The sequence below is a fragment of the Pagrus pagrus genome, assembly GCF_965226575.1.
Source record: "Pagrus pagrus genome assembly, chromosome: 18".
Taxonomy (NCBI): domain Eukaryota; kingdom Metazoa; phylum Chordata; class Actinopteri; order Spariformes; family Sparidae; genus Pagrus; species Pagrus pagrus.
The window spans coordinates 20,814,961-20,841,857 of record NC_140202.1 but is presented as its reverse complement, the minus strand read 5'-3'; the positions used below and the strand labels follow the sequence as shown (position 1 = coordinate 20,841,857).

Below are 26,897 nucleotides of genomic sequence, written 5' to 3'. Positions count from 1 at the left end.
GTGGTGTCCTCCTGTCAGAAACACACACTTCCTCTGACACATGGCTGACAGCAGGAGACGGAAGGGGTGAGAGAGACTACGGGATTGACACACACACACCGAAAGAAAGAGGCAGTCGGCCATCTGCGGTCGGTCCCCTGCTATTCTGCAGCTGTGTTGGAGTCGGTGTACAGTTCTCAGCTCCGTAAGGACTTCAGAAACAACAGAGTGAGTTAAGGGGGTTCTTCCAACATCTCTTTGCCCAGGGGATGAGCCGAGGTTGGGCCAATGTTGAGGCCTCGCTGGCCTTGGATTAGGCCCCTGGGGCTGCTTCTTTGGAGGGACGGGTGATATCCCAGCTGGGTCTTCTGCTGTCGCCATCCTCCACGGCTGTCATTAGTGGCTAATGAGCTGCTGCTAGAGAGGAAACGGAGAAGGTGCCTGTGGAGAGAGGAGGAACCGTACAGCTGTTATTAAGAGGCCCAGAGATCTCAGACAAGGAATTTTTCTGCCTCTGCAAGAGAGTGGAAACCCTTAAAAGCTCTTTTGGATGCAAGCATGAAAGGATATTGACTTTGGAAGTTGTTGTTGTAGACATTTACTTACGGGTATTTGCTACAGCATTGTGTCTTTGGAAACTGGCACCATGGATTTAAAAGTGGGATGATTCAGTATTTAGATTGTTTTTGTCCCTAAACTGAAGGAGTTTCAGCAAAACATTATCAGCCAGAAGGATTTTTTAAAAGATATTTTGTTTTTCATTTACACTTTCAATATTTTTTGACCTTCCTATGCCCTGAAGGAATTGGTCACCATGGCAGCAGCCTATCGTGTAGTGGTGAGCAGTGTGAGCTGCTACAACAGTGTGGTAGTGGACCGGCGCACTCACTCTCATGCTGTGCACTACTGCTCAGGGCCATGTGGGGCGCTGTCCCAAGGACTGGACTGTACTGTTGCACACCGCGGCACGTGCTCCGAGCTGCTTATTGCACCTGACCCCACATACCCTGACCCAAACAGCTCACTCATACACTCCCACAACATTATCACTCAGCAACTTCCTAACCATGGTAAAATAAGTGTGACCATGGATACTAGTTATAACGGTGGTCTAGAGAGGGCAGGCAGCAGTGGCAATTTGTCTTTGGGGGAGGACAGCCCTACATGGCGTGGTAAAAAGACTCCCAGTGTTGTAGGATCGACTGGGAACTTGATTTCCTCTGGCAGTTTGAAGGACATTACTGAAGAAGCCATCAACCTGGCCAGTGGTAAGCTCAAAGAGTTCTCTTTTGACAAGCTCCGCCTCTCCTCCTCCAGCCACGTCACTTTCAGGAAAGGTCGTAAGGTCCGTCCTGACTCTTTCAGCCGTCGCTCGACCGACCTTGAGATTATCTATGGCCAATTCAGCTCCCAGATCACCACGAACGGAACTACTAATGGCATTACAAATGGCATGGCTACTTCCAATGACGAGAACCTGCCACCATTTGTGCCAGGGAAAGGAACAGGCCTGGAAGAGACAAAGCTAAAGGGAAGCACAAGCACCTTGGCAGCCATCACCAAAATAGGTGGTGGATCAACAAGCAGTCTATCGAGTATTGGGTCTTTGGACCAAAGTCTGAACACAGTGGCCTCCCTGTACCTCAACACCCTGGGAGAGGAGAACCTGATCGCCCGTTTGTTGGAGAAGACACGAGCAGAGGCGGTCGCTGGGGGAGCAGGTGGGGAAGACATTCGTGCCTGCCTTGACATCCTGCTTAAATGTTCTGAAGACCTAAAAAAATGCACTGACATCATCAAGCAGTGTATTAGACGCAAGGCTGGTGGAGGGCCAGAGGATGGAGGAGCCAGTCCTGACAGTGTGTATCGGGCCATGATGACCCGACTCAGCTCCTATTTGAAGAGACTACCTCTGGAGCTGGAGGGAATTGGAAGTTTGGGAGGCAGTGTGCAGGGTGGTCAGGGTGGGCCTGGAAGCGGGCACAGCGATCTGGCTGAGCTTGTCAACACTCTTCACTCCATCCAACAGGGGCCATTCTCTCCAATATTTGGCAATGAGCAACCTCCTCGCTATGAGGATGTGGTGCAGTCACCGCCTATCCCGAAGACTGTTCCTCATTCTGCATCTTCTACTCCCTCTTCTGTTTTATCCTCCTCAGACTCTATCAATACCAAACCAGTCCAAAGCTCCCCGTCCAGAGCCACGCCACTTACCAATGGACTACAACATCTGCATCCTTCTTCTATTACACAAAACACACTCTCTCCCCCATCTGTCACTCTCTCTCCATCCAGAACCTCTCCAACACACTCCCCCTCACCTCTTCGTACCTCCCCAACACCACCGTACACACAAACTCCTCCAGCATCCCCCATGGAGGCTCTTTATATTGAGGAGGAGGAAGCAGATGTGGACACCACACCAGAACAAATCTCACAACAGACACACACTCCTACCAGAGGGGTGAACACTACCCAGAACATAAACGGGATAACACTGGGTCAACACATACACCTTTCCCATCCACATACACGCCATAACTCTTCAAATACTTTGTCGACCAGCTCTGGCTACAGCCCCTCTTGGCCTTCCTCTGCCTCCCAAACAGTCTCAGCACCCAAAGCTGTCTCGCACAGGAATGATGATATTGACAAGCTGCTGATGGACTTAGAGAATCTGTCTCAGAGTATGAGCCATCCCAGAAGCACTGAGCCTCCACTTCCAGCCAAAACCAGGAAGAGAGAAGGAGGCAGGGGAATCACTTCTAGTGAAGCCCTCACTCAGTCCAAAATGGCCCAATTCCAAGTCCAGAAGCCAGACAACCACCTAACCATGAATGGCCCCACTTCCAGGACTCCCCAGAGTCTCACTCCTCCCCAGATAGAGAACAATGAATCTGTGGTGGGAGAGGAGGAGGATGGGGCACTGCTGCTGAGAATCCTGGAGAGCATTGAGAGTTTTGCCCAGGAGCTGGTGGATTCTGGCGCAGGGAGCACAGGGAGTGCTGAGAGGAAGTGTGGGAAGGAGCGGGAGGTGATGAGGCTCCTACAGGATACACTGGCCACCACCGGCCGGGCTGACACCCCTCTGGAGAGCCCGATTCCTCCAGCTCCTCCCTCTATTCCATCCATGCACTCAAATGCAGTCCCAGCAATACCGCCAAAACAATCCCCGGCAAATATAACTACAGTTTTAGCTGCACCGGCATCTATAACTGCAGTACCTGAAGTTGTGGTGTGCGAACCAGCACCTAAACCTACACCTGATACTGCCCCCAAGCCTCTGCCTATACCTATACCTATACCTGAACCTATAACTGAGGATACAAATATAGTTTCAGAAGCCTCTGCAGGTGAGACTGATCCAAAATCCATCCCTGCCCCTGGAATACCTGCACCTGCAAGCTTGCATCCCTCCACGCAATCACCTGAACCTACACCTGTGGTTGCCCCTGAAGCTCCAGCACCTGTTGCCATCTCAGTTGTGGTAGCGACAAGAGATGATGCCATTGCCGTTGGTGACCCTGCTGCTGTGAGGGACACTGGTGCAACACTCCTCATCCAGCAGACTCCAGAAGTGATCAGAGTAAGTGAAAGACACACTTACACATGCACAAGCTAATGGACAGCCAGACATTCATTCATTACAATGTCACACTATTACAGCTGTATGATTACCCAAGTATCAACACATCATTTGAGATTTTATTGTGCACAGTCGGCTTTTAAATTTAAAGCTCGTCTGGGAAATAGAGGAATAGGAATTTCAAGAACTTTAATTATAGTTATAAATTGCACATCTCAGAGCTGAATTATTTTTCCTTTTGACTGGTTATAAAAAAGTCATTATTGAGTCCAACTTTCTCTGGATGAAACACCAGCTGACTGCTTTGAAGAAGACAATGTCTGGTATTTGGAGTATGGTACTGCACAAATCTGTAGCAAAATCAGCGTCTCATTCAAGGCGGATATCAGCAGAGGACAATTTGCATTTTGTGATTTTTGGAGGATATTTGCATGCTTTGATTTAACTCACTGTGGTTGCACATGATCAATAAAGCAGCATCGTATTAGTATGTATTTTGATTGGTAGTCTTGCAATGTATTAAGAAGTGATTGACAGCATTAGACTGGGAACGTACAATCTGAAAGAAAGCCTTGCTTTCAATACATGTCACATAAACACCCCGGGCGAGAACATTATCGCTGTGACACAACGGGGTTGATGCCATTGTAATTGATGGTCCGTGATGAATAGTACTCATTAACTGCGATGAACACGCTGATACAGTTTCCCCATCTGGGCTTGAATAAAAAGGCTGGCGCTCTGAATCGTGGAAAAGAACAGCTCATTGTGTTAGGAGTGGCCCTTTGTTGACTTTTCCCTGGCTTCTAACCTGTGTTTTGAACCGTCAGTGTGTATATGTGAGTTTTTGTGCGCAGACGTGTGTGTGTGTGTTGGCTCTCCTTCCCACCCCGGGGAATATTTAAAGGTAATTTAGGGTTGTGCTACAGAGGGAGAGAGATGCAATTGGAGCTTGTGTTTCTCTGTGTGTGTGTGAATTGGTGTGCATAAGGCAATGGCACTGCAGTAAATAAACTTAGAAGGGGGGAGTTACCTCAGCTTGTATCTGTTGTGGGTGTTCAACATCACATTGTAGATTTAGGTAATTACATTTGACAGACAAACACACATTAACGCCTACACAGAGTATCAAGTCATTACTGTTGTCAGTATTTCCTGTCTCTCTCCCTCGCTCACTTTGATTTTTTGCTCTCAGTAATTTGCTTATTTTACTCAGCTCTCCCATCATCCCTCCTTCTCCTCACCAGCCTCCCGCTGCTGATTGTGTGTGTGTGTGTGTGTTTATTTACTGAGCTGTGTAACCTTATGCCCTAAAGATATGTAGGGCACCTATTTATGAGGTTACCATGGTAGCTGCCACAGTCAGAACAGAACAGCCAGCACCCGAACACATCATTACGCGTTCTCATTCCTCCTCCGTCCTCTGTCTGCCTAGCCATCCCTCCCTTCTCTCTGTTTTTGTTTTTTTTTTTCTGCTCCTCTGCCTCCACATTTCTTGTTATCTCTTGACATTCTTTCTCTCTACTTTTCCCTTTCTTTCCTGCCTCCGTGTCCCTTTTGTTTTTCTTCTTAGTGTCCCTCTTTCACCTGCAGTCAAAGAGTCGGTCCACGTTGACCGCCGCTTCTTTTCCCTGCCCTGCGATTGGCCGCTGTGTTATTTTGGGAGCGGTGAATAACAGTTGTTGCTGTGTGGAGGGCAGAGCAGCCCAATGAGAGGTGCTGATTGGAGCACAGCAGGAGTGGGGGTGAGGGCGCGGTGAGGTGAGGTGGGGCAGGGTGTGGGGGGCATCTGTTGGCACACTGAGTGTTAACGGTATCGTTACCCTCCAACCCTCTCTACCCCTGGCAGAGCTAGGTGTGAGGGAGGCCTAAATCTGTCCGCCCCTTGGTACTATGGCATCCCGCTAACAGACTCACTGTCGCCACAGTGTAAATGGATCTGCATATGTGTGTGTGGGGGTGTGACGGTGTCCATGTTTGTTTGTGTGATGTGCATGCATCCTAGCTTTCTTACACATCAAGATGTTCGTGTATGCGTGTGCATTTACATGTGTTCATGCATGTGCATACGCATACAGGTGTATTCATATGAATCCCATGTGGTGAATGTGAGTGTGATCGAGCATATGTGTGTGTGTGTGTGTGTGTGTGTGTCTGTTTGTTGGCCCGAAGGTAAATTGACCCAGTGCTACTGTGGGTCACAGCTGAGTTTCGGAATAGCTCCCCGACACCCAATACCAACTCTGGCACTCTGGGAATTATGCTAATATTCCTCAGCGCCAACCCCGCCTCCTGCCTCAGTCGCACATTAAACTGCCAATCAAACTGTAAACAAGACAAGTCCACTCACACACAAGTGAGAAAATGCCCTTGCACTCTCACGCACAGTGTCTTTCACACCTCACCTTGGAGATTTGTAGCTGTGTTTCCTTTGGCACTGCCGTGGCTTTGATGGGAAGCTGTGCTAAGCCCTCCGGGATGACAGTGGCCTCAGGCAGTAGCATCCTCATCTGCGCGTGCGTGCGTGTATCTGCACACGTGTTTATTGTTGATTCTGCTGCTGACAGACTAATACAGGGCTTTCTGCACCTGTCAGAGCCGACCCATTAATCTCCATGGAGACAAGGAAGCCAGCTGATATAAATCAGCAGGGAGACGTGGCAGCAGTGATGCTGCGGGTAGAGTTGGATAAATCTGTTAGTGGTACTTCAGGTCAGTGGCCTTCCACTGGCTTCCAGTCAGTCTTTCTCTTCCTCTGTCGTTTCCCTGCACCTAAATTTGACCTGTATGTTTTTGTCTCAGTACAGCCAACGGTGACATGATTTACAGACACACGTACACCCATGGCTGTATCCAGAGCTGCCATTCTGATGGCTTAATTATCAAGCTGCTGATTTGAGTGTTTTTGCCAACTGCTGTGGACATGTTGCTAGGAGAGAAGCGGGCATACAGTTTGGAGTTGGACATGTGGGAGGGGTTTCCTTTTGGAAATGTGTGAGGAGCTGCTAGAGCTTTACTTCACACGTTGTCCATACCTGGATCTTGACCATAATCCTCTGCTGAAAATGTTATATTTTTTTGTCCATTGCCAAATAGCAGCATATGACACTGTGTTGATACATTTATTTTTCAGTCAGAAAACAAAGTAACATACTGTCTCCTAGTAACAGGTACTTTTCTCAGCTCCTGTTGAGCCCCATTAAAGTTGCATGTGGAAATGTGCAGAAACACAGACAACCCAGAACCAAGAATGAATAATAAGTCTGTACCTGTAGCTGTGCAATCGTCCCGCTGGATATATATCTGTGCTCCACAGTCATAGTTACCTTCCGCCAAGAGGTCATGTTTTCACTCATGTCCATTTTTGTGTTTATTGCTTGGTTGGATTGTCAGCAGGATTACAGAAAAACTACTGACAGGATTTCCACAAAACTTGGATGGAGGTTCGGTCTCGGCCCAGAACAGACCCCATTAACTTTTGGTGCAGAACTGGATAAAGTGATGGATCCAGGAAATTTTTGCGGGATCTGCCGGTTTTCAACAATTTTGTTAATTCCTCAGGGAATAATACACGCATCTTGATGAAAATAATCAGTCATATTCAGGTGGCTGGTAACTATAAGTATAATTTGATGCCATCAGTGTGCAGCTGAGGACCTTGGCAGTGGTATATACTGTACCGAGTGCCATTCTAGTTCAGCATATCCTCATCTGTAAATAACAGGCCTCTTCTGTGAGTCACTTTTCCCTTTTTTTTACTTTATTAGCCAGTTGAGGAAAGAAACTGTTGACCTTTTTAGATCTGTGAAGTTTGAGGCTTGATAAAAGGATGAAAAAAGAGTGATAAAGAAAAGTGTGGAGATAGAAAGGAAAAAAAACAGGAAGACAGGAAAGCCATATGAATGAATGAATGTCAGTGACAGCAGGGGTGAGGGAGGTTTTTTTGTTATCTGAGAAGTTGACTTAGAGAAAAGAGGAATTCATAGGGAGTTAAAGGAAGAAAGAAAGAGGAAAGAGGCTCATGGTACTGGGGGAAGGGGATGGAGTTAGCGAGTGGGGGGGCTGAAGCATACAGTTGTTGACTCTGGGTTGGCGGAGGGTGACATCATTCCTCGGCTGCTTCCACAGGAAATAAGGTCACAGCAGGAACCTCGGCCAAGCGGGGAAGGACGCCTGCTTCAACCTAGGTGCACAAGCACGCAGATGAATGCATTCATTTACACACACACACACACACACACATACTCACACACACATACTCACACACACAATGCACTCCCAGACTGGGGGCTGTTGCTATGTGTGAGAGGACTTTTCCAATACAGTTCATACCATCCAAGGTTAGCCTGGACAATGAAATATTCACAACCCAGCCCTTCGACACACACACACACACACACACACACACACACACAGAAGTGGTGCTGTTCATTAACTTCACACATTTGGCTGGGAGATATTCACGCACACACACAAACACAGCGCTGACATCATGATTCACCACTCCCAGCAGTGCGCTCTGTCGGAGTGTGCAAACTAAGCCAGACTTTTTTTTTTTTTTTTTTTTACGCAAGCCACTTTTTCATCTGAAAAGTTTTATCTCAGTGGGAGGCGTTGCTTCGTAACTCTTTGCGCCTCCCGTGTGTCTCCATGGAAACCACCACAACATGTTTATAAGCAGTAGGTAGCTGGTGGGACTCCCCTACCCCAGAATATCCTTTGTGCAATCTGATTGGGGGCTCCCTTGCAGAGATCAAGTATAAAGGCTGGATTTGTTAAAGGTTTATTTCAGAATAGTGACTGTGTTCATGTGGGTGTGGCCAGCTGTGTGTACGTGTCTGTGTTTGTGCATGTGTGCGTGTGTGTGTGTGTGTGTGTGTGTGTGTGTGTGTGTGTGTGTGTGCTTGTTTCCATGTTTGCAAATGTTCCAGAACATCATGAGTCCGTAAAAGCTTGTGTGTCACCCCCACCCACCCCCCTCACCCATCTACTTTCAGTCTCCCTCTCCCTTTGATCTCCCCCTTCACCCAGCTCCACCTAAGCTGGGCCGGGGGTTTCCTCCGCCAGTTAATGGAGACGCACATGTTGGGATTCAGTCTCTGAGAACATTTTCAGGCCTTTGTCCTAAATTTTAATGCACAAAAGCATCAGCAGACTTTATATTATATTACTTATATTAAGAGCTTCCCCTCTTTGGTGATCTATGAATATGTAGCTTTCATCCTACGAAACTCTTACACCATCATCGGAGGTGATTTCATGTATTTTTAGCCTTATATAACATGAGATGAGGGATCAAAGGGAGCATCTTCTGTCAGATGAGGCTTGGGTGTTGGACAGTTCAGACAGAGTAACAAGCAGAGAGCTGCTACCCTCTAGTGACTCTCAGCCCCTACTGTACCACAGGGAACTGTGTGAGCTTGCAGGCCAGCCTCACCTCTGTGTTTTAATGTGAAGAGGATCTGTAGCTCCATCTACAGGATGATCTGAGAACTAACACAGATGTTTTGGTGTTATTACTCAAGTATGCATACACATGTTCTTCTTTTAGATAAGCTGCTTTCGATGCTTTTAACTGATTTATTTAGATAAATTAAAGGAATTGGCACAATCTATGAAATGAATGTAATATGACTAAGTTAGTTTGCTGGGAAAATGTTGCTCAAGATGCATGGCAGATGTTGGGATATTAAAGGAGAAGTTCATCCAAAAATGCAAATTCAGTCACTATCTGCTCACCCCCATGCCGTTGGGAAGTCAGATGAAGTTTCGTAGTCCACAAAACAGTTCTGGAGCTTCACAGCTAAACAGAGTCGCAGCATTCTCCTAAACAACTGAAGTAGATCAGGACTTGTCATAAAACAAAACAACGGAAAGAAAACGTAAACCAAGTCTGTGAGAGCGTCAAGATGCCAAATTGATTTAAAAAGAAGTTGTTTGCGCACTTTTTCAAGCCGACATCTTCACTGTAGCTGCTAGGTTAAAGGTGTAAGCGTCTCCCCCCCGTCTGAAGTGGGAGTATGAGATCAGCCACACATTGTAAAACAAATAAATATTGTCTTTTCAAATCAATTTGTGAGACTTCTGGGGACCTGGATTATACTGGATGAGCAGTTTTTTGTGTTTTGTTTTAAAACAAGTCCCAAGTTGTTTTGTTAAATGCTTCAATGCTCTTTTGCTGTTAAGCTCCAGAAAGTTTTTATAGACTACAGACCCTTTTTGTGTCTTTCCCTCGGTATGGAGGTGAGCAGATAATGACTGAATTATCATTTTTGGGTGAACTTATCTTTTATGGTAGTTCATTTGTTCCATCTTAATGGTCTGCAGGGTAGGATCATGACTTATGCAACATATTTATGTGCATTCTCCGGTGTTATTGGACCATCTCCTAAGATTTGTTAATAGCGCAGGGCTGCATCTGAATAGGTAATGGCTTATGCAGTAGCTACTTCTTAATTCTCCCTCTTAACATTCCTGTCTATCTTTACTCTTCTCTCTGAAAAAGAGAGGTAACGGGAGCTCATCTGCTCCGCCATTGGCTGTGTGAAGTCCCTCACTGCACTCTAGTGACAGCTCTGTCACTGCAGCCCCAGGCTGAGCCCCATCACCACTGCTGATGTAGGATTAGCTCACTTACTCTAACTCTTAAGATAGCCATGGGAAGGTAATGCAAAACTTGCCCCGATAGCTGTGTGTATAAATATAAAAAGCCGCGCTGGCCAATGAAGTCCTGCAGTTTGTTGTGATTAAAGATTACTTGATGACAGGCTGCTGTTCCTGCAGAGAGAGGTGATTTACTGGGCAGTTTTTTGGTGATGTAGCTGGGCAACCCTCCCAGAAATAGGCAGTAAAGTAACACATTAAGTAAAGAAATCCATAAATCGTTTCAAAGCATGAAGCCTTTTCCCCCTGTGATTACCGAGGCAGCTCTATTACCTAAAACTTCTGGGTTATTTTTATGATTTTGTGTGATGCAATTATTCAGAGTGATGTACTGGGAATGTGAGTGTAGAACCAATCCTGATGTTTATTTACAATAGCTTTCAGGTAGAAAAACCTACATCACGCACTCAACTTGGAGACCTAATTTACCTGTTGGGCCACGGACTAAAGAAAGTGACGGCTCGAGTTTTCCCCAAACTAGCAGTTAGTCCGAGATGTCGCTGTTGGTTAGATATCAAAGATGCTAACAAAGCAACACAGAACATTAAATAAGGAAAGCAGAAACAGCTCAGATCATCGTCTTTTACTTAAAAAGTAACAGTAACGGCTGAAAATGACCACAGAAATCAACAAGTTTGCCGATTTTACATAACTTTACATAACTAACACTGTTGTTGTTAGGGGGACATTATTTTGTATTTATTATTGACAGGTTTATGTTCATCAAACTGTCACTTACCTCAGTTCAAGTTTGTTCTAGCTCCTTTTAGAAATATGGAATAGAAGAGAAATTCAGATGATCCTTACTGTACTACTATCTTGTTATTTACTGTGTTGTTTACCTGTAGAATATATTTACTCAAACATATATTTTCTCCTGCAATCACGATGCAGGAGAGTTTCACTTACACTATCGCTAGGAAGAAACAAAGTATCAACAGTGAAAGAACAGTATTAATGCAGTATTTCTGATTATGATTCTAGATATGAGTCTTAAAGGAACTGTTTGGTATTTTGGAAAATATGCTTGTATTTTTCATGTCTCAATAGCATCTACAGCCGGCAGCTGGTTAGCTTAGCTTAGCATTAAGACTTGAAACAGAGAAAAACTCTCTAAAGCTCACTACTTAACACGTTCTCATTTTTTTAATCCATACAAAAACTCAAATGTTTTACACGAGGGTTTTCTGCCAGACTACCACTTAGCTTGGAGCAGTAACCTCCTGGAGTTTCTCCTTGGCAACTGCTCAGAAACAATAAATAGTCTGGCATATAAATCCCCGCAAAACGGTTAACTGTTGTTTTTTACAAAGTAGAATCCAGGGGATCAAATAAAGAAGATATAATGCGGGCTTCTGGATGTTGCCTTTGATATGATGGAGAGCGAGTGCTACAGGGCGATTGTAATTTAGACTAGACACTGCATACTTTTTAGATACTGGGACGATGGTCCCTGTCTTGAAGTATAGGGGATAGTCACCTGTGAGAGTCATATGTTAAAAACGTCAGTAATTATTACAGTAAGTAGCTGATGGCACATGTTTTAGTGCACAGCCAGGGGTGTTATCAGGCCCAGCAGCTTTAATCATATTCACTCTCGGCAGGATTTTCGTCACATCCACTGTGTATACAGACAGTGGCTGGTCCTCTCGAGGCGGAGGAGACTTTACAGCTGACACTTTGCTGAGGAAATCAAATTGAGCTTAAACTGTGTTTGTCTGTTCTCTTGCTTTTGTAGCCTGTGATGTTTTGAATCTCCTCCAACATATTTTTAGTGCTGTTTGTGTCTCCGCTTTGCCACCCTGATACTTCGTCTTACTTACTTCCTTGTCACCTGAGCGTTATTATATAGAAAGAATATCACCAGATATATATTTTTTCAAAACAGGGCTGTTCGCTGCTGTGTTACTTGAGCTCGTGATGTTTATTAGGGACAGCCTCTGCTCCCAGACAGCTCAAGCAGCTGTGTCTTTAACGGTTCCCATGTTGTCCTCCTCTGATTCGGATGTGAGCTAGACCGTGGCCAGCGCTGATTCACTTCATCTATCACGGAAGCAGCACTTGAACTCGGTTCATTCTCTGCAGTTTAGGGAGGAGGTTCCCGAGGCAACTTTGCGTGTGTGTCTATGTTTATCTCTGTGTGTGTCCTTCTTGAGAGGAAGTGAGACCGGGAATAAAGAACAGGGCAGCGGCGATGTGAACCGCGTTTCCTGCTGTTGGCACCGTAACCCTGGGAGCATTCCACCCGCCACTCAATCCAGGGAAAGGGTTATCGCCATAGAGATGGCATTTGGCAGGCATGGTCTAAAGTGAGTGCGCGTATAATCGCAGCGACGGGGGAGGGGGGGAGTCGCCTATTTCATGTGAGATCAGGTTCAAGTTTAAACTTTATTTGTCCCAGTGGGCAGTTAGTTTCAGTGCAAGTATTAAAAATAACATTACATAAAAATATAATGCATTTCAGCCTTATGTTTTTATGTAATGTTATTTTTAATACTTTCAGTGCAAGTATTAAAAATAACATTATATAAAAATAAAAGGCTGACGTGCATTATAACATGCACTTGCCAGTGCAGTAATCATCTTCTTATTAAAAAATAGTTAGTAGTTAATAGTAAAATATATGTAACAATAATTTAAGAATTTTAACATTTAACTTGTTTAAAGGGTCCAAAACTTTTTTTAATAACTTCATATCATAGTAATTGGTTTACTGTGATTGAGCAGTCCAATTAAAAACCTGATCATAACTCCAGCAAGGTAACAGCAAAACAGCCTGAAAACAAAATGATGTTTTCAGGCTTTCACAACCTTAAGCAAGGGTGTGTTTTGCCACGTGTTCATCCACGTCTGAAGTCTGCCTGGTGCCTGAGGCAGGAATAAACATGAAATCAGCTGCTATATTTACACAGATAATTTTACGCCCCGCAGACAGCCACTTTTACTGAGCAGGTGTGTGTGTGTGTGTGTGTGTGTGTGTGTGTGTGTGTGTGTGTTTAGGAAGTTGTTATGTTCACACTATTCAACTTCTCTGGAAGCCTGGAAGAAGCAGTTCCTGTTAGTCAAATCCATTGAGGCATGGGGGCACACCCAGAAACACTCACGCAAATGATATGCCTGACAAATTAGACACATGTGTCTGTGCTTGTGTGCTAATTAAACCCTAAGGAGGCCATTTGTGCACGTCCACTGTGTATTTAACAGTTGGGCGAAGGTGACAGTTGTTGTTGTTGGACAGCTGATCCTTTGCTTCTGTCCCCCCCGCTTTCCCCATCGTGCACGTATTTGATCAATGCCGCGAAGGCTGCTAACTCACCTGTTCTGGTAGCAGTGGGGTTGGATTAGGTTTATGTGGTGGGTGGAGGAAAGCACTTGCAGACGCAACACACACTTACTGTACACACACCTGTTGCCGTGTCCTAGTCCCCACTTAAACAGCATTTTAAAGGAATACATTTATTTTCTGGAGCTTATGCAGTTTGTCGATCAACTAACTATTCAAAAGATGAGAACGCCAGGCAACACGTATTGAACGGTGGACTAAATAGTCTTTCACATCCAGAAATGGGTTGGTCCTGCATAAAATAATCTGGTTAAATGATTAAAATTATCATTCAGGTTTTTTTTATGCTTCTTGGATTGGTGAGGCGGGCCACATGAACTGGTGAGATGGCATGGAAAGACCCGTAACATATTAAGAAATAAGGCATTGAGGTAAATTAAGTCGTTATGCATTAAGCTGTCCTCAGAACTGACCCACACATCACCGTGACCTTATGTATCCCTCCCATTGGGAACAGATTGTCCCACAGGTTGCGCTCATGTCACCTGAGCAGACTGCAGCGACTCGCCCACATACTATAGTGGAGCGTCTCAGAATCTTTAAAGGAGTTGGCGCCGGCACCATCCACTCATGTCTTGGTAAAATAGCCTTTTTATTCATTTAGCCTCCACGCCAGCTCAAGTGAGAGATATTTTAAAAGCCGGAGAGAAGTTTAACACTCGAGAACGAGAGGCTGGTTTTAGGACCGAGCGGAGACTTTGACCGAGGGCAGAGTTACACCGACTGTCAGCCAGACAGGAAAAGAGCACACAGCTGCCCAATGGCATCTGCTCTGGCTCCCTTTACACACACTCATATTTACATGCACACACGAATCTCTTTATACAGAGATTTATGATTTCACAAGTGCATCGCCGCAGAGGAAGTGGTGGGAACTAACTTTCAGTGATCAGCCTGAGCAGGGGAGAGAGAGAGGGGAACAGAAAGGGAGGGTGGTGGGGGCATGAAAGGCTGGTGAGATGGCAGCCCTCGCTCGGATCGTGCCCATTTGTTGATAGACGCGAGATAGTGATTGTATAATGTTTCCCCCTGCAGCACTGAGGTGAGAAGTGGCCAGGGAAGAGACAATGTGTGTCAGAGTGTGTGTGTGTGTGTGTGTGTGTGTGTGTGTGTGGGAGATCGGTATGTGACCTTGGCTTTAGTACAGAGTCCAGTTGTTCCAAAGAATTCAGTAGGGCGTACAGGGAGCTGAGAGGAGTTACCCTAAAACCCAAGGTGACTCACTTATTTCTGTGGAAAAACAGCTCACGCACATGGACACATTCTGACCATTAGATCATGTTGAGTGTGGGAAAGACTCATCTGTTACTCACGCGGCGTGTTGTCAATGCTGCAGAGATGTTTTGCAAAGTGATGAAATACACTGAAAAACAAAGACAGCGAGAAGAGGGACTCGGGCTGTCTTGGGGAAAAAAACTTGTTTTTCTGGAAGTAGACCACTTCAGCTGGAAAATCGTTTACGCGGTTCCTCAAAAGATCTCATCCATCAGCAGTGATGTATGTCACCTAAATATATCCCTCTGTTGCATGCTTTACCAAACTCAAAGAGCCCCGTTTAGCACTAGAGGGCGCTAGACTCCCCATCTGTGCAGCTCTGAAACACAACCGCAGTGAAATCTGTGTTTATTGCGCCAACAGATTCTGAGAAATCGGTTTCCTTTTTCTTTGACAGTCAACGGCAAGCATTGATATGCATGCTAAAGCAAACAGTTATATGGCAGACATTTAATGTAGCGTCTTCATCTTGGAGGGATTTATAGTTGGGCAAGTTTGAAATAGATCACGCCCGTCTCTCCTGAGGGATCCCCTCTTGGACGTTCGGGCTTCAGATGGTGTGGCACCGGCCTGATCTGGCATCGCCGAGTGAAAGAGCAGACTCTCCCTGGCGGACGGAGGATTTTGGATTGCCATTTTATACACTTCTGTATTTACGCTGTCTATTAATTAGCTGTTACCATATATGCAAATGTACCAAAGGGTAGTAGAGCAAAATACATTTCTATTTTGCATCTTCATATCAGAAGCATCACTAAAGACACCCAGATACCTCTGACGGCTTATGAGGTTTGAGATAGGTGTGAATCAAAAGTAAAGCTAAAATGATTAGGTGATTAATTGATTAGTCAGATGAAGGGAAATTAATTAGCAATAATTTTGATCTTGCCTGGTTTCTGCCTTTTCAAACATGAGGACCTGCTTCATTTCTTCCTTGACATCATTGTTTTTTTGGTAATTAACTGCAGAGCTGACATGATTAGTTAATTTATCAATCAGTCAATCGACAGAATATTAAACAGCAAGTAGACTGTAATGAGTTTTTTTTTTTTATCATTTTCTAACATTTTCTAGGCCAGTAGCTCAATCACTTATCAAAAATATAATCAATAAAAATAATAAGTATAAGGTTGAACTCTAACCAAGAGTGACTCTTCATACACGCGTGGATTTTGACGCTCTTAATGTTCAAGCAAAAGGGAATGCTGCTTTAAGTATCGGAGCACGTCCACTGGAATAACTGTAAGTCAACAGATATAACAACAGGTGCTCGCCTGCTGATTCATCACTCCATCCCAAACCGCCTGTGTGAGAATATTTCAGGTTACTCGTCCTCTCCGCTCTACACTGAAGCTCCGACCTAAGATTCAAGTCTGCGGTAAAATTTATTTCCCTCCGAGTTGTTACTTCCCACTTGCTAACTTTAGTTGAATGCGGTGACTGACGAGGGCTCAGATCCTGCAAAACACTATGCACAGATATGCAACATGTCTGAACCCCCTCCACCCCCTCCACCACCCCCACCCCAATGCTCAGGACAGCCGGTTTGCTGTGTGTGTATGTGTGTGTGTGTGTGTGTGTGTGTGTTGCCAGACCCTGGCATGGCTCATGTTTCTCAGTGCAGTTTGTCAGAGCCCAGCTTGGAGCAGGCAGGCACCAGTGAGACTACACCAAATACATACATCCAGAGCTGACGGGGGGACACCAGAGCTTTTCTAACCCGGAGAGGAAGCCGCTGTTTTGGGGCCATAAAGCAGCCCAGTGCCATGGTTCTGCCTCCCAGCCTGCACATTAGCACGAGAGTCTTGAGGAACATCTCTTTGCACAGATACACTGCTGGATTACTGCTTTGGGAGCGTGTGCACACGAGTAGAGCCTGGAGGAGAGAAATTTTGTGAGTGATTGCCAAAGGGGCGTTTCGCCTGAAATCACACACATGCTTTCCTGAGGTGTTTGGCTATTTTTTTTGGTTACGGGATATCTGAGCTGTTAGGTGGACACCTTTACCACAGTCCACTCGATTTCCTCGTTTTGCTTCCCGGGCAAGCCGGCCTGTCGCCGTGTCAGTAGCCGCACCGGTGGCCGTTTCTGGTGGGGGGTTGCGTGTCTCGGCCCCCACCATGATGATCAAGGAGACGTCGTTACGCCGGGACCCTGACCTGAGGGGGGAGCTGGCCTTTCTGGCCAGGGGGTGTGACTTTGTCCTCCCCTCGCGCTTCAAGAAGAGACTCAAGTCCTTCCAGCAGCAGCAGGTCAGTCGGTGCAATAAGCGGGATGGAGAGGGTGCCAGTTTGGACATGCATAATGCAAACTAACGAAAAATCATCTAATTTTCATCTTATTTTTCATCTCATTCATTCTTTTTCTCTTCCTTTCTCGACTTACATGAGCAGATGTTCGTATCTTTATAAACACTAACATACAGTTAATTCATCTTGTTGCTCACACAGAGTGACATGCCAGGGACACCAACACTATTCTGAGGCAGATACCAGCAAGTTATTAATAGTGTAGGAGGTGCAGGAATAGAGTGATAGAATGAACTCTGTGAAGGAGAGCGGGCGGGGGAGGACCGCTACAGCTGTCCTGCTCAGTACACACAGTGTGCCTCTGAGGAGATGCACACCAAACACACTGGGAGCCCCCCCCGCCCCCCACCTGAACACACTGAGTATTTTTGATTCAAGCAGTGCTCATTGAATATCTCGCTTCAGGTCTTGAACTTGAGCGATCATTATCTCACCTTGTTGTCGTGCGATTTAGATCATTGAGAATAAAATAATTGTGTTCAGAGCTCCTCCTGAGGACAGTCCACCATGTTTTTGGCTGCATTTTTCACGTCTCTGAGCTCTTACGTTAGATCTCAAATAGAGAACGCAGTCACACTTTATAATATCCATCATTAATGTATAGTAAATAGTAATTATTAGTAAGTAAGCGGTAATTAAACATTAGTTAATAGTTAATTTACTATTAACAAACAATACAATTCTTTAAAAACTATTGTAAAGATTTATAAACATCAGTCACAACTTTATAATGGACAGCTGTTTATAGATGAGCTACACAGTATTTATTAACCATTTTCTAAAGCATGTCATTGTTTGTTAGCAGTTAACTATTAACTAAAGTTTAATTAACTATACATTTACCATTTATCAATGATAGATACTTTTGAGGACTCCTTGTCTCAACCAGTTCTTCTCTGTCTGAGACGCAGTTTGGTATTTTTTTCCTTCATGCATCACTGCAAACCTTTTTTTGTAATCCACTCTGTGGTCCAATTCGGGTATTTGTGGAGCGCTCATGTAAATTCTTGCATGTGCATATCTTGTTCACAAAGGCTTCATTGAACCATCATAAATTCAGTAGTACTCCTGCCTTTTATTGTTTGGGTTCCAGAAATTAGGATAAATGGAGATAGACCCAACAAAACCTTTTGCCACCTGGAGCTTTGTTTTTCCAGCCATTTAAGTCTGTCTAAGGTGCCGACTGTAAAACAAGTCTCTTGTTGTTTGTACCTATGTTTATGACTCACTGGGAGTTTCCACCACATCCCTTACATTGGCTCTTTATCCTCATAAAGTGAAGTAGTGTCTTGTCTGCAATCCTAGGGAAAGTACTCAGTTCCTTCAGTCGGTTACTCCCCATAAAAAGAAGGTAATTCATGCGCTCAGGTCAGAATCATGCAGCAGTGTGACGGCAGCTGATATTTAAAATGCAATGCAACAGTGAAGATCCGATGTGGGACAATAAGCATCATCAGGCATACCTAGTCTCTGGTTTTATTTGCATGTTGTGTACTTTTTTCTACATTTTTGATTTATGATTTGATCCACAAACCATATGGAAAAACACATCAAATTAACAATGTTCTCATTTTGACTTCAAAGTTATTAAAGGTGAGAAGAATTGCAATTACGAGGTGCAAAATTGCCATGACAGGAAATCACCCCAAGCATGCCTCTCTCTCCATTCCCACACATGATCTACCCTCTCCCTTTTCAGGTCCAGTCCAAACCAGAGAAGAAACCCGGCACACCCCCTCCAGCCCCCACACTGGCCACAGCCTCACCGACCCCCACACCGCGCTCACCCAGCCCTCCTCCGGCTCCGGTGATAGTCACCCCTCCTCCGCCTGCCATCAACATTCCCAGGTTCTACTACCCCCGTGGGCTCCCTGCCATGGGCCCGGTCACCAACCACGACGCAGCCATTACTGCCATTGAGGCGGCCTTCGCTGAGTTTGAGGAGGAGAAGGCCGACATATATGAAATGGGCAAGATTGCGAAGGTCAGCAGCTGCAACACCAAACATTTTATACTTTACTCGTGTTAAGTTTTAACCTGGAGTAAAAAATCAGCCGCAACATTAACCTGCAGTGCTAAAATAAACACGGACATTATTATTTTTGATTGTTTTCTTTACACTATTCTGTGCACAAAAGACATGTTCTCACCTGTAGTGTCTCCCTTTTGACATCCGTGTTTTCATGTTTCATCTTGAAGCTACCGCACTGATTTATTCCATAAAGAGTCTCTGGAAAGCTGTCATTTCCCCAGAAATCATTACTCACACAGTAGCCTGGTTGATACTGTGCTGTTTTTGTGCCGCCACTCCCTTCTCAGCAGGGTGATCACCGATTCTAGGAAACAAACACTGCGGTGAGGTGCAGTACGTGATTGTTTTGAATGGTAAGGTAATGGTAGTGCTGCTTGTGTTTCACTGCAGGCATGCGGGTGTCCACTTTACTGGAAGGCGCCCATGTTTTACTCAGCAGGTGGCGAGAGGACGGGCTTTGTCTCTGTTCACTCCTTCGTTGCAACCTGGAGGAAGTAAGACAGACCTCATTGACCTCTTTGTTTATCCAAGTCTTAGAAAAATGACATACAGTAATTATGATCAGGTTATGATATGAAACCTCTCCTCTCTACTCTACTCTACTGCAGGTTGTTGCACGGTTGCCACGATGATTCATCGAGGTTTATTTCCCTGCTAGCCAAACCGGGCTGTAACTACCTGGAGCAGGAGGACTTCATCCCTCTATTGCAGGTGAGCGCCTCATCAAGGTGGATCAATCGGATGAGTAACACAAATTTTACACAATCTCGGAAATGGACCTCCTTTCAATCTTCCCTCCTACTTGCAAAGACAGTGTTGCAACATGGCTACTGCTAACAGCCTGGCTACTGTCCAGAACCAAAAACAACTGTAAGAATCCCGATCCGACCCTGAAACCTTGATCTCAGTGCCGTGAAAAAGCAGATTAAAACATTCGGTTGGGTTAATAAGCAGGCAGGTTTTGGAATTTTCTGAGATAATAGAAAGAGGATCTTCATCTTTTGCAGTGTAGAGGTTCCCAGTTCTCCTAACATCACCTGGGGATAACAACCGGGGAAAACAATGCCTCTGTCTGTTTTGGTTTGCGCAATGGCACACACGCTTCCTTTGTGCCGTAATTCAACTTTAATTTGTACGGGAAAATCCAGCTCGACAGCAGACCGAATAGCATAGTCAAAGCAAAGTTTATAGGGAAGCGATCCAATACAGGGATGGTGTCATTTTTCAACAGCCATTACACTGTGCAATCAGTATTTATTTCAGAATGACAAGTTAAAGCAAAAAAGCTGTTTATTGCCAGATTACGTACAAATTTAAGGTACTCGTACTTTCCTTTTCATGCCACTTTCTTAATCATACAAAGAGCTTATAAAATATGTTTTCTTATAAATAGTGCTTGTGTTTAATTCACTGGTTGAACAAAACAAATATTCTGAAGGCGTCTCTTTTTTTCCAGCTATAAACTAAAACATTTTCCTGATTATACTTACATACCTTTAGTTGTAATAGACTATTTTTACAATGTGGCGTTAGTATTTTTATTCAAGTACAGGATGCAAATACTTCCTCTTCTCTGCGAACTTGCATAAATGTTTTTTTCTGTTTCTTCCTGTTTGTCCCTGTAGGACATAGTGGATACACACCCAGGGCTCACATTTCTGAAGGATGCACCTGAGTTCCATTCCCGCTACATAACAACGGTAAATGGCCTGAAAAATAATATCAGATATCCTTCTCAGTGTATTATAGTATACCAATAGTGTATTCAATAGTGTAATGTCTTCCAAAGCTGCACTGAACGAAGCATTAAATAGTCAAAAACATCACAATCAGATCAGTATTAAATATCAGTGACCTCTCAGAATTGTCCTACATTGTCAGCAAAACTGCTTGTGAGCATCTAGTAACTTTAGCAGCAGACTGTGTGTGTGTGTGTGTGTGTGTGTGTGTGATCTTGACAGCTGCAACACGTGCTTTCGAAGTCGAGGCTTCGCTGCATACAAGTGCAGAGATGCGGAGAAGTGACGTCACGGAAACACTGACGCCCCCTACAGCTCGCTGCTGCAGAGGCCCCCTGACCCTCCACATGCCCATATTAAGACACTTCCTTCAGTTTAGGCCAGCTGACCCACTACTGTATGAGACATTAGTAGCCCTGGGAGGTCCATGTACCAGGAAATGGGTGCTAATCCGCTCCTTACTAAGCCTAAGTGTTGTGTTTCAGGGACAGGGCCCGGATCTCATTATTTCCATTGTATGCTAAAGACCTGCTCGCTCATATCATGAATGAGGACAAAAATATCAGCTGAGGATGTGTTAGGTCTCCCTCCTGGTACGATGAGGAAAATGCTTAATTAGTCCTGATGACAGGGCTACACAACAGGCAATGTATTTTCATAGACTGAGAGCAGGCATTTCAGACCCTCTTCCATCTCTGAACTTCACTCTGGGAAGGTGACATATACCACTTATACCAATTCAGGACCAGGACCACTTTGGTACAACCTGCCCTAGTGTAAAACATAATCAATCATGCTGATCAGTACTGTGTGGATACTCTCATTGCTCCAGGTGATCCAGCGGATATTCTACGTGGTGAACCGTTCGTGGACGGGTCGTATCACCATGATGGAGCTGCGCCGGAGCAACTTCCTACAGACCTTGGCCCTGCTGGAGGAGGAGGACGACATCAACCAGATCACCGACTACTTCTCCTACGAACACTTCTATGTCATCTACTGCAAGTTCTGGGAGTTGGACACCGACCACGACCTCTACATTGACTCCAAAGACTTGGCGAGATACAACGACCACGGTAGGGACAACTTAAAGAGCGGAGGGTTTATTTTTCCCAACTGACACCATACCAGACACATGGGGATTATTCTACAAACACAGAGAGTATATCAGGAATTAATTCAGGCAAAAACAAATACTATTTCAAAATAAAAAAACAGAAAATTTATGGTCATTCATGTCACGAAGCATCTAAGGACATCAGAAAAGGAAAATTCAACTGTATTTGTATGCTTCCCCCACTAGCTAGCGCAAAACACAACAGCTGTTTCTCTGAGGCTCAACACATTCGTGCTGTCTGATGAGAACAGCATTACACTGTTGACTTCATTTCATGACCACTTAGCCAAACTTAATCCACTACTTACGCAAGCAACTCTACTGTATACGCAATAGTTTACAACAGTATCCATTTGTTTCTCTGTCTTTGCTTATTTTTCTCATTCTCTCCTCTGACAGCGTCCTCAAACAGGATCATTGAAAGATTATTTTCGGGGGCTGTTACTCGGTAAGTGGAAACATAAACATATACGCACACATAAACAAACACACAGAGGAGCTGATTTTTCACCATAATGGCAGTTGTGAATGTGAATGGGCTCCGTCACTCTTGTTTCCAGGGGAAGCGCCGTGCAGAGAGAAGGCAGGATAAGCTACGCCGAGTTCGTCTGGTTCCTCATATCTGAAGAAGACAAGAAAAATCCCACCAGGTAGAAGCAGTTGCTTGGTTCAGTGTGTCTACTAAATATGTTGCATCTCAGCCAGATGTGTCTGTAACTCTCTGCGTTTGTCATTTCTCTCTCCAGTATAGAGTACTGGTTCCGCTGCATGGACACAGATGGCGACGGTGTTCTGTCCATGTTCGAGTTGGAGTATTTCTACGAGGAGCAGTGTGAGAGGATGGAACGGATGGGCATCGAACCTCTGCCCTTTCAGGATTTGCTTTGCCAGATGCTCGACCTGGTCAAACCTGAGAGCCAAGGTTTTCTTTTATTTCTCTTTTTTATTAGACAGGCACACCCCGCCACCATCTGTTTTACCTCGCCGTCTGAATCTCACACATGCGTGTGTTTGCTTATTTGTTGTTTTCTCAGGTAAGATAACCCTCAGTGATTTGAAGCACTGCCGGATGGCCCACATATTCTTCGACACCTTCTTCAACCTGGAGAAGTACCTGGACCATGAACAGAGAGACCCATTTGCTGTGCAAAAGGTGTGAATTTACATCTCTTGTAACAGATGTGATAGTCAGCTATATAAGAGGTGTTGAGTCAAAATTCAAACATAATGTGCAAGTGTGAAGCAGAACAGATGATACGTGATTGGAAAATCTGTCTCACAACTGATGAAATGTATTTTCCGATAACACTTTATATTACAGCCCACGATTCATAGTGTTACGTTCCAAAAAATACCGTGTTATTTTGCTTAACTTACTGTGTAATTTCCTCGTATGAATCAGTACATGTAAAATACTTAAATTTAGGTACAGGAGAGAAGTAACAGTTGGGAATTTTAGAGGAGAGGAGAAATAAATTATACTGTGAGTATTTTTAAAGGACTGGAAACTGTATGGGGTATTTTAGAGGAAATACCCTGTAGGTACCCAGTACCAGTAGTAGTAGTTGGGCAGTGTCTACTGAATTAATCATATTGTCTGGGGTCTGAATATTAATATGACAATTTACTCCACACATAATTCCTCCATTACCACTAGAAAAATGGGCTTCAGGGTTGTGATACATCTTTCTGTATAGATTCCGAGCTGCCTTCCTTTCAGTGCCTTATTTTATCCTGTATAAATGTATGAAACTTTACTATTTTTTGTTTTTGTCAATACCTGAACCAATACCAGATTAAAATGTTGATGTTTGGCATGTTCCAGGACATTGATAGTGAAGGTCCAGAGCCATCCGACTGGGATAAATATGCCTCAGAAGAGTATGAGATACTGGTGGCGGAGGAGACTGCCAATGAACAGCTACATGAAGGGTATGACACACACACAATCACACCTGAGTTCTCTGCAGCTCTCTGTGTATTTTAAAAAACACACACACCCTTTTATTGACTGATTAGATCGATTGTCAAGACAGTTAAAGGTGTTTACAGCAAAAATTAATCAGTTCTACAACGTGTGTTCTGTCTCTAGGTCATTTGATGATGACTACGAATCCGAGGATCTTCAAGTCCCCGGAGAGATCGGGAATAAAATGGAAAAACTGGTCATATCAGACCTGTCGGCATAAAAACTCCAGCCCTGGAACACTTTGGATGGACGCATCCAAAAATACATGGATTAAAAGAAAGAGAGAGAGCAAACGATCACGCTGTCTGTTTTTTCGACGACTCTGGAGTCTCGCTCATAACGGAGTCATCCGCTTTTGTGTGTGTGACTGTAAACCAGCACTGTCCTGCGTCTGGTGCAATAACACATCTGTATTAATACAGAAGACAGTGTCACTGCCTCCGGCTCTTCGCTCCGTCTGAAGGCAGCAAAGCCAACGACGGGTAGAGAAGTGTACAATAAGCTCTAAAAAGGAAACAAGGAACAATAAAACTGTAAAATAATTGTGAATTCTCTACTGACAATCCTGCCAGAAGACAATCACCTGAATTTTTAATCGTCACTGTGCTAAAGGTCGACAGACAGGCAGACTGTCAGTTACGCAAATAGAAACAGGGAGACAGAAACAGATAATTATAGATAGTCACTGCCACAGTCACCAAACAGTCAGCTGCTCTATTATGATACATACAGACAGACACTGCCATCAGAAACCTGCTGCCTGTGCAGCTTGTCACTGTGTTCCTTGTAAAGGAAGTAGTTAAACCTCCGGTCCCTTCAGGGAGGAATCATGTAACAGTTTATGTTGTTGTAACAGCACCTCTCTGTGGCCAGTCCGTGCTACTGCAAGCCATTACAGGGTGCATAATGGCTGGTCACCGTTTCCAAAAGGGAGTTTAGTTCACTGCACAGTCTGAGCTGCTCTATTATTAGCACAGCATTATCAGAGCTGCACCTCTGGACTCTCCGGGAATAAAAAAAAAAGTCTACATTAGCCATTCATTTCATTGCTTTAATTCTCAATCAGGTCACACTGAGACGTATGCACATAAAATGATGCATGTTGAGAAGCATATCAAACTCTCTGGTAGAGTTGCCCGCACATTTCCACCCATAACATTTGTAACGCCGCAATAGATACATATGAGAACTGTGAGTCTGACGCAGTTATCCAGCACATCCCGCTGTATGTTTTACTCACATCCTTGTTGATTGTGTACAGTCTGGTGATTTACTGTCGATCTGTTTTTGTCATTTATGCCAAAAAAATGTCGTTTTTTCTGCGTAGAATTCTCATCGTATTATCATTTGTTTATGAAACTCTGTGGCGTCCATTTCCCTGTAACACACATGCCAAACCTGCTACTAACGATGCCTCTTAAAGGGTCAGTTCACCCTCAGTCTAACATAAATTCTCATACTTCTAGTGGTATCTAGCCTGCAGGAAGTGTTGCCCAAGTTTTTTTTTTTTTAACATTACAAAGGAACTGAAGTCTTTATGTAAACTCCTCACAGTAAATTCTGTGAATTATGCACAGTGACAGGGACACTGTTACTTTTGAAATGTAATTTTTCCTTTCACCTTTATTGTAATCTGATCTCAGACGGATATCTTACAACCTGGGCAAAACAAATCCAAACTATTTGCACAGATCGAAACCTTAAGTGAGATTTTGTCTTCATTTTTGGGTGAACTCATCCTTTAACTCCATTATTTACTGTGCTGCGCCCACAGGGACAGGTGCGAGTGTGTACACTGCCCTTCCTGTAATAGCTCGGAGTGTGTGTTTGCTTATAAATCACTGATAGAGGGTTGTGTTTTAGGAGCGTGTGATGGGTAGCTCTCGGTTTCGGGGGCTGTTTATATGTCATAGTTGTTGCCATAGGGACGTGTTCCCAGAGTCAGTGTGTGCGCCGATTGTATAACTCTTTAATTAGGAAAAGGGACAGCTCTTGTCCTCACTGAGCTCAAATCCACTTGCGTATACCTCCTTTACCTGCACTTACTGTACACACACACACTACACTATATTTGCTATTGAAAGAGAGAAAGAAAGCGAGAGGATGCTGTAAGGCCTTGACGACCTTGAGTTTCTTGTGCTCTACAGCCATTGTAAATGTGCCTGACTGTGTATTAAACTCTATTATTATAATAATAACAGTAATGATAAGCCATTATAAAAATAACGGCTGTGATTTTTCATGTATTTTAATGGTTTGTATTTGCTGTGCCACTGTGTGGCTCGGGATAGGGGGGTAAATTATGTTAGGCGTGTGTATGTTTGTGTGTTAGATGCACAGTGGATTTTCATCAGCAGAGGAAGAGGGATCCTCTGGCGGACTGATCTGACAATCACAGAAATACGAGATAAATCCCTGACGGAGACCCTCCGAGACTGATGTTTCACTGCTGTGGTCACACACACCTCACACGCTCTCAAGGAGACCTGCTCATCCGGACAGTATTTAAGAAGAACTGTTGAGGGCAACAGGACGTCTCCAGCTGATGACTTTGTGGCTCTGTGTACAGTGCCCTCGTTGTTCACGTAAAGCAGGAGGCAAGGAGAAAAGCCATGCAAGACTTTTATTTTGAAATTACATCTCTACTGTGAGAGGTAGAGAAAAGAGAGGACTTTTACTTTGACATCCTCAGTGCCGTGGAGACTGGCCGAGATGTGTTCAATCCTGATGGTTATTGTATTGGCATGGTTTTACTTTCCGTCCATCAATTTCTTTCTTTCTTTCTTTCTTTCTTTCTTTCTTTCTTTCTCTCTCTCTACCTTGTCTCTGTTATTTGTTGCTTTTGTCTGAAGTTTAAAAGTTTAAATAAAGATGTTTCAACAGTA

At 44.3% G+C, this 26,897-nt stretch overlaps 1 protein-coding gene across 3 annotated transcripts; it reads left to right on the top strand.

Annotated features, from left to right (window-relative positions):
* ppp2r3a (protein phosphatase 2, regulatory subunit B'', alpha) lies at positions 1-26,897 on the top strand. Of its 3 annotated transcripts, none has more exons than XM_084381638.1 (12): positions 1-3,565; positions 18,855-19,139; positions 19,578-19,681; positions 19,796-19,898; positions 20,813-20,887; positions 21,759-22,002; positions 22,443-22,491; positions 22,604-22,693; positions 22,790-22,965; positions 23,078-23,196; positions 23,869-23,975; positions 24,136-26,897. In XM_084381638.1, the coding sequence occupies exons 1-12, from the start codon at positions 794-796 to the stop codon at positions 24,230-24,232; spliced, it is 4,221 nt and encodes a 1,406-aa protein (XP_084237764.1). In that variant the 5' UTR covers positions 1-793; the 3' UTR covers positions 24,233-26,897. The 3 variants fall into 3 exon arrangements, with proteins under 3 accessions (XP_084237764.1, XP_084237766.1, XP_084237765.1); XM_084381640.1 differs by lacking the exon at positions 1-3,565 and adding an exon at positions 16,492-16,740; XM_084381639.1 differs by lacking the exon at positions 1-3,565 and adding an exon at positions 16,492-17,098.

Coding starts and splice junctions, on each gene's coding strand:
- ppp2r3a (XM_084381638.1), top strand. CDS start 794: ATGGCAGCAGCCTATCGTGTAGTGGTGAGCAGTGTGAGCTGCTACAAC. Junction 19,682..19,795: donor TTCGTTGCAACCTGGAGGAA/GTAAGACAGACC, acceptor ACTCTACTGCAG/GTTGTTGCACGGTTGCCACG. Junction 19,899..20,812: donor ACTTCATCCCTCTATTGCAG/GTGAGCGCCTCA, acceptor TTGTCCCTGTAG/GACATAGTGGATACACACCC.